The sequence below is a fragment of the Atta colombica genome, unplaced genomic scaffold (genome assembly GCF_001594045.1).
Source record: "Atta colombica isolate Treedump-2 unplaced genomic scaffold, Acol1.0 scaffold105, whole genome shotgun sequence".
Classification (NCBI taxonomy): Eukaryota; Metazoa; Arthropoda; class Insecta; order Hymenoptera; family Formicidae; genus Atta; species Atta colombica.
Window position 1 is genome coordinate 4,436,429 of NW_017259190.1, and position 7,226 is coordinate 4,443,654.

General features: G+C 36.3%; 1 protein-coding gene across 1 annotated transcript in view; it reads right to left on the reverse strand.

Annotated features, from left to right (window-relative positions):
- LOC108691278 (protein crumbs) overlaps positions 1 to 7,226 on the reverse strand; it is a 30,156-nt gene that overhangs the window by 685 nt on the left and 22,245 nt on the right. The window contains exons 9-18 of the mRNA XM_018198951.1: positions 6,591 to 7,054; positions 5,982 to 6,253; positions 5,385 to 5,787; positions 4,519 to 4,995; positions 3,487 to 4,239; positions 2,590 to 3,403; positions 1,902 to 2,274; positions 1,120 to 1,447; positions 446 to 763; positions 57 to 152 (exon numbers count right to left, since the gene is read on the reverse strand). Coding sequence (XP_018054440.1) covers positions 57 to 152; positions 446 to 763; positions 1,120 to 1,447; positions 1,902 to 2,274; positions 2,590 to 3,403; positions 3,487 to 4,239; positions 4,519 to 4,995; positions 5,385 to 5,787; positions 5,982 to 6,253; positions 6,591 to 7,054 — 4,298 coding nt within the window. The remainder of the gene's footprint in view (positions 1 to 56; positions 153 to 445; positions 764 to 1,119; positions 1,448 to 1,901; positions 2,275 to 2,589; positions 3,404 to 3,486; positions 4,240 to 4,518; positions 4,996 to 5,384; positions 5,788 to 5,981; positions 6,254 to 6,590; positions 7,055 to 7,226) is intronic.

Consider the following 7,226-nt stretch of genomic DNA (forward strand, 5'->3'; position numbering starts at 1 on the left):
TTAGTTAATTTCATAATTTGTGAACATATTTAAATCTTCTTCAAATTTTATTTTACCTCTGTACAATTTCGTCCCGTGTAATTAGGAGTGCATCGACATATGTATTCACCATCGTCACCACATTCGCATGTGCCACCATTGTGGCAGAAATCCTAAATCAAATATTAAGACAACGTTATTTACGCATTATAATGATTGAGAAGAAATTAAACACGTGCGAATAATTATTATAAACTTTTTTGTTTTAATTTTTTCATTATTATAACTTTAATAAAGACTCATTAAAATTTTATTTTTCATTAAACTTTTTCAAATTTCTAATATATATAGCTTATCTAATAAATTTTATACCAAATTATTTTTTAATTTATCAAAATTTTGCAAGTTTCTTTTCCATGTTACTTATCAATGCGCTATTTTCTCGGCAGAAAATTAAAGGACTCACATCCTGGCATGGATTCGCCATGCCGCAATTGTAGCCGCAATAGCCGTCGTCGCAGATGCACTGATAGATACCAGGCAGATTCTCGCATTTACCGTGCCCACAATCGATCTCTAAATCCTGACACTCATTCACATCGACGGAACAATTAATTCCGGAGTATCCAGTACCCTGGCAATCGCACACATATTTGTTCACTCCGTCATAGCACTTGCCGTCATTCTGGCAAGGCCCGTTGCCCTCAGAATCCACCGCGCAGTCATCAATGTTGATCTCGCAGTACGTACCAGTGTAACCGACAAGACAGATGCATTTTGGCGCCTATTTTATATAATAATAATTGCAGAATGATTAAGTAGAATGAATATCAAGGAATTCCCGAGAGATGAAACTAGAATTATAATTCCAAATAATTATAAAATCTAAGAATTTAAAGATGTTCGAGATTTCTAAAACTTATAGGTTTAAAATTTTTAGTCCAGAAACTCAAAGAATCTAGAATTTAAAATGGACAAGAAATTTAATTATTTTTAATTTTTATAATTTACTGTTCATCTCTCGAAACTTCCAAATAAGAACCTAATTTAGAAAATCTAATTAAATATATAACAAGAAAAATTCACATTATACTCCTTAGAATATCAAAATATAAAAACGCAGAAAGAAGAGAGATATACCTTATATGGAATGAGGAATTCGCATCTGCCTCCGTTTTGGCACTTTGTGTGGAAACAATAGGGTGTGTCACAGGTCGGGCCGTCGTAGCCGGGTGCGCAATTGCAGGTGAAGTTATTACCGGTCTTTGGATTCGGTTCGTCTAAGCAAGACGTGGTTGCTCCGCTCTTACATGGCTCATTCTTGCAGGTGATTAATCGGAAGCTTTCGCATAGTTCACCAGTAAATTGATCAGGGCACTCACACCTGAATGAGCCCGGTAGATTTACGCATATGCCCTCATGTTTACACGGACTAAGCGTTACGCACTCGTTGATGTCACTATCGCATCTGTAATCAGATAAGAAAGGAACTTGATAAGAGAGATATCGTAATCTCTTCTTAATTGTTACAGACTACAATTTCATGGAATTTATCTTTCTTCTTCTGCTGTGATATATGTATAGGTGAGTTTATTTGTGTGTGATATGATGTAAATCATATGACTTCACATGACTTTCTGATATAAGTGAAAAATGATTCAGAATTTTTTTGTAAATGTCCCCTATATATAAAATGTATGACTTTTTTGTATCAACCGACTATTAATTATAAATATTTACTGATGTGTAATAATATGCTTAATACGTTTGATTATTAATTATTATTCATTAATTATTATTCGTTAATCTCTTTTATAATTAACATACACACACACACACACACACACACACACACACACACAAAATATTAATCCTTCCTTGTATATAAACCTAAAATAATTTAAAGAAAAGAGAATACTCACAGCCATCCTTGCCATCCGTTCTTGCATACGCAGGTATAATTGGCAATACCATCGACACAAGTCGCGCCGTTTTGGCACTTGTTGTCGATGCACTCGTCGATATTAAAAGAACAGTCGTCCTCGGCATAACCTGCCGGACATTCGCACATGTAACTATTGGCCTTATCGAAACAATAACCATTGTTTTGGCAATCCGTGTCGAAACACAATTGACAACCGATGCTGTCGCGATGAGTGGCGTTATCGTTACCCTGCAATTCCAGATATTCCAACGGGGTGAAGTTCGCATTCTGATAAACTTCTTCGTAGGTGAAATAGTGCAACAATATACTGCCGATACGTACTTCACCGAGACAGCCCTTAAATGGTTCTCCTGTGTATGTAAGGAAAAGGATAATTTTCTGATTTCAAGAAAAAAAAACATTAAACATTTTTTTAAAGAAAGGGAGAATCAATTCTACAGAGACGACTAAAAATTTTAGAATGAAAACAATAAAGATTGAATTTCTCGAATTTTCAGAATCGAGTAGAATCAGGGATTAAAAGTTCGGAGTTTAAGTTTCCATTTTTTAAATGATATGAAATAAACTGTGATATTATTCTTAATTTAATATTTATTGCATACAACGTGTAATAACATTTAAAGCTAATTAAAATTCTTTATTATATCAAAATTTTTTATACGCACCGGATATCATACTATGTGGAGGCATGGTCGTCAATCTATGTTCATAATCCACGCTATTGCCCTCAATTCCGTTTCTATTCTCAGATCTAGATCCAACAGTAAGATAAGTATCCTTGTCGGATAAAGCACTGGAGGAAATTCCACCGAGGATAACTGTTCCTGTTACCAGTAGATCATACCACAGTTGGAAGCTAAAGTTGAGACTTATATGAGGCTGCTCTTCAGTAGGATTAGCGTAACCGCACTCCACAGAATTGTTATTCAGTTTGATGAGCAATGAAGTCCAATTTCCGTCAGGTTGACTCTTACCAAAAGAGACATTATTTTGATTTTCTAAATCGAGCCGCCAGGATACAGTAACGTTGTCTTTGAAGACAGACACGGTGAAATGTTGGTCACCCATGTGAGGCGCTATGTGAAGTAGCGTGCCACCGATATTGGATCGGTAAGTGATCTCGATGGTATCAAGTGGTAGATCACTGGCAATATCTGTAACGCGACCGTACGTATACGTGAAGACAGTGGAAATACCGTCAAAGGTCGCGTTGGCGATGCATTCGTAACCGTCGTCAAGGTTCTGGCAACGTGATCCTGCCGGACAGTCTTGCAATTGACAGAATTCCATCTCTTGGCAAGTTTTGCCGGTATAACCCCGCGGGCACTGACACCAGAAGTCATTCCACGTGACATGACATGTGCCATTGTGATTGCACGGACTGCTTACACACACATCATCCGATACCACACCCTCGAGGACTTTTTCAGGATCGAAGGAGACATTGCCGAATTGAATAAGTGCAGGAATGTCCTGTGCCTAAGAGAAAATAAGAGTTATTTATAAATCTAAAGTATATTGTACATAATTATTGCTAATATATGAAAAAGGATTCTAATCACCTTTAGCGGGAAAAATTCCACGACCATTGTTCTTGTACCGTTTGATATCTGCACATCTTGGATAATGCCTTTGAAATTAATTTGTGGCATTTGTTGCACTTCCATTTGTCTACTATCAACTTGACGAATGTATCGTGATGACTGTGGAAGTCCTCCCAGATAGAAAACGGTAACATTTAGATCACCTGTAGCACTAATGGTTTTGCGGAAGTATTCAGTACCGTTGATTTTCACTTGAACGAGAGTGACATTTCTCGCCACTTGGATCAGATGGTTGTTTCCATCATTGAGCTTTACACCACCGACGGTGTAAGCTTCCGTGCCGTTAAATTGAATCCTCACACGCAATTCCCCGCCCTCCAATTGTGCCGCTATGTAGGTCTTCTCTTGAGACTTCTGATCGACTTGAGAATCTGGTTCCGTACCCAAATAGAAAATATCACCGTAGCTCTCCCGTGTGCGAATAAACATAGAGATATCAACGACCGAGCTGACAGTACGTCTGGCCGCATCGCTGACCCTTACGGTCACGTAACCATTCGTGATATTCTCGTAGCCAAAGGTGGCTGCTGTCATGTTGTACTGGCATGTGTGACCAAGGTAAGGACGCTCACACTTGCAATAGAAATCACGCCAACGATCAGTACAGTGACCGCTATTTTTACAAGGGTTTGGTGAGCATTGAGCTTCTCGAGGACAGCCCGCTTCCACATCCTCCATGTACACAGTTTTTGATGTGGTGCCGGAGTAGACCTGAGATAAAGTTTGGAATCATGAAATGTTGTTGTATAAATTATTATGTCATGAAATATATTATGAAATGTATAAATTATTATGAAGATACACACATAATTGATTTTAAGAATTTGACAAAAGAAATTGTTATTATGTAGATAGATAGCAATAAAAATAAATAAAAGCAAAAAAGCTTAAAATTTTCTGATTATTAATCAAAAATACGTCAATCGAAAATACATCAATTAAAAATCGAAATTAATAATTATTAATTTTGATTTATTTTGATTAACGTACCCATTCGCCGTTGATGACAACATCTTCCATGCAGCCGACAAAGAAAGTAAACGAAGGTAAGCGAGACAATCTTCTCAAGAAGCTCAAGGAGCTGATGTGACTTCCGCCCACAAAAGTCGTAGGGAAAGATGTGTGGTTCGATGAATTAGAACCTTCATTGGGACTGATGGGATAGATAGTTTGTTCCTCATTGGCGGAAAGAACGAGATGAGTCGCATTAATCGCTACAAAGGCCTTTTGCCAATTGGAATCGTTGAGTCCACTACCAACGAAGACTCCATCCCATTTATTTAATATACTAGAATGTATATTGAGTTTGCCGTTCACCAACTGAAGAATATAAATGGTCACACCCCTACCAATAGCTAGCAGACCATTCGGTAAGGTAGTCCTGAAGCGAAATTGGATATCGTAGCCCTCGTCGCGCGTGGTATTCACCAAGACATACGAGCTGCCGCTTAGAGACATTGTCGTCACCTGTGAATTTATTGAGCAATAATAACACTTAAGATGTTTATCAAATTGCTTGTACAAGCGGAACGCGTTTACGCACCTTCTTCCGCCAGAAGCGCTTCGGGAAAAAGTTAACATGTGCGATAAAGCATAATTAAGCGTGAATGATAAATACTTTTTGCATTCAATGACTAATGATTGTTAATTATTCGAAATTTTTTCAAGTATGATAAAAATAGAAAAGTTTCGTAAATAAAGCAAAAATTTTGTTGGATATAAAAAAATTTGTTAATTAAAAGTGAATTTATAAAACGATGTTTCATGTTTCATGTTGAAATGCGGAATGTTTTTAATTATTCGAAATTATATTAAAATTGTTTAAAAAATGCTTAATAAGAAATATAAATACTTACATAATCACAAACTTCACCATGGTAGCCGTTGGGACACGTGCAATTGAACTTGTGAATGGTCTCATCGACTAGATAGGGCCAGCAAGTGCCTCCATTTTGACAGGCATTGCCTTGACAGCCCATTAACTTTACCGAGCAATTTTTGCCACCGTATTCCGGTTCACAATTGCAAAAATAATCGGCTTTACCGTCTGTGCACACTCCATGCTCGCAGGGACTATATCTTTTGCATTCGTCAATTTCGTGTTGGCAGTGATCTCCTTCGTAGCCCTCGTCACAATCACAAGTGTAGCCGCCGATACGATCCATACAGGTACCTGGACCACAGGGATTGCTGTCACATTCGTTGATATTCACTTCACAATTCTTGCCGGTGACACCTTGGACGCAGAGGCACTCATATCTATCAAGATTTCAAGAACTTATTCCTTTTACATTCGATAAAATATGAAAAAAATATTCCGAAAATTATAGATTTCAAGTCATCTTCTCAATGCGTTGCGCATTTTATGGAACGTGGAATATTTCTGAATTAAATTTTGAAATAAAATAAGAGAAAAACTAGGAATTAGCTGAAAGAGTTATTTAAAGGCTTACCCGCTGGCATTGGTGTAATTGAATTCTTGGGTAAAGATCGCAGGTAAGTTTAGAGCCTCACTTTTGTAAAGGTTTTTGTTTGATCGCTCAAGACAAGTGCCATTATATTGACAGGGCGAACTCTCACACTCGTTTACATCTACTTCACAGTTCTTACCAATGTAGCCGGTATAACATTGGCATTTGTAACTTTTGATGTCGTCCAGACACAGTCCACCATTTACACACGGTTGTGGCAAACATTCGTCGATATTATTCTCACAATGTAGACCCTTAAAAATCAAAGTTTAAAAAATTTTTAATTATAAATAAACAATTAAATTTAATAAAATTCTTACTTTTTAAATTAGATTTAAATAATATGTAAAAATAAATTAAAATATTGAATTAAATATAATTAGAAATAACAATTAACGAAATTATAATTCAACTTATTTCTTAAAATTATTAATTCCTACAAGTTAAATATTTAATATATTAAATTAAATAAAAAGACTAAATGTAAAAAGTAATTGGAATCATAAAATAGCTGTGTGCACTTTAAAAAAGATTCTATTTTATTGATAATAACAGCAAATTATTTTTTTAATTTACTAAAAGGAGCTTTACCTCAAAACCAGTATCACTGCAATCGCAAGTGTAATCATTTATGCCATCGATACACTTTCCTTGATTCATACAAGGTGATGATTCGCATTCGTTGACGTTGATCTCGCAATTAATACCGAGAAATCCAACCGGGCATACGCACGTGTACGATGCTATACCATTGACACATTGTGCCCCGTTGTGGCACGGGTTACTGTCGCACTCGTTCACGTCTATCTCGCAGGTTTTACCAGTATAACCTGGTTGGCATAGACACTGGAACATGTTGATACCATCGAGACACGTAGCATTATTCTTGCAAGGACCGCACAAACATTCATCGATATTGATGTCACAATGATCGCCGGAAAAGCCCGGCCGGCAAAAGCAGTTGTAGCTACCCTCAGTATTAATGCAGATCCCGTTATTGCATAGAGAATTGCCGTGCAACTCACATTCGTTTACATCAAGATCGCAATACTGACCTGCGAATGATATTTAAAAATTTAATTTTTGCAAAAGAAAGTGTTTGAAATATTATATACTTTTCTGATAATACAAACATGCTAAAAGTTTCTTTTTTTGAAAAATACAAATGCTTATCTTTATTTTAATGTAAAAAGATAAAATTCTATGTATATATATATATATATATAT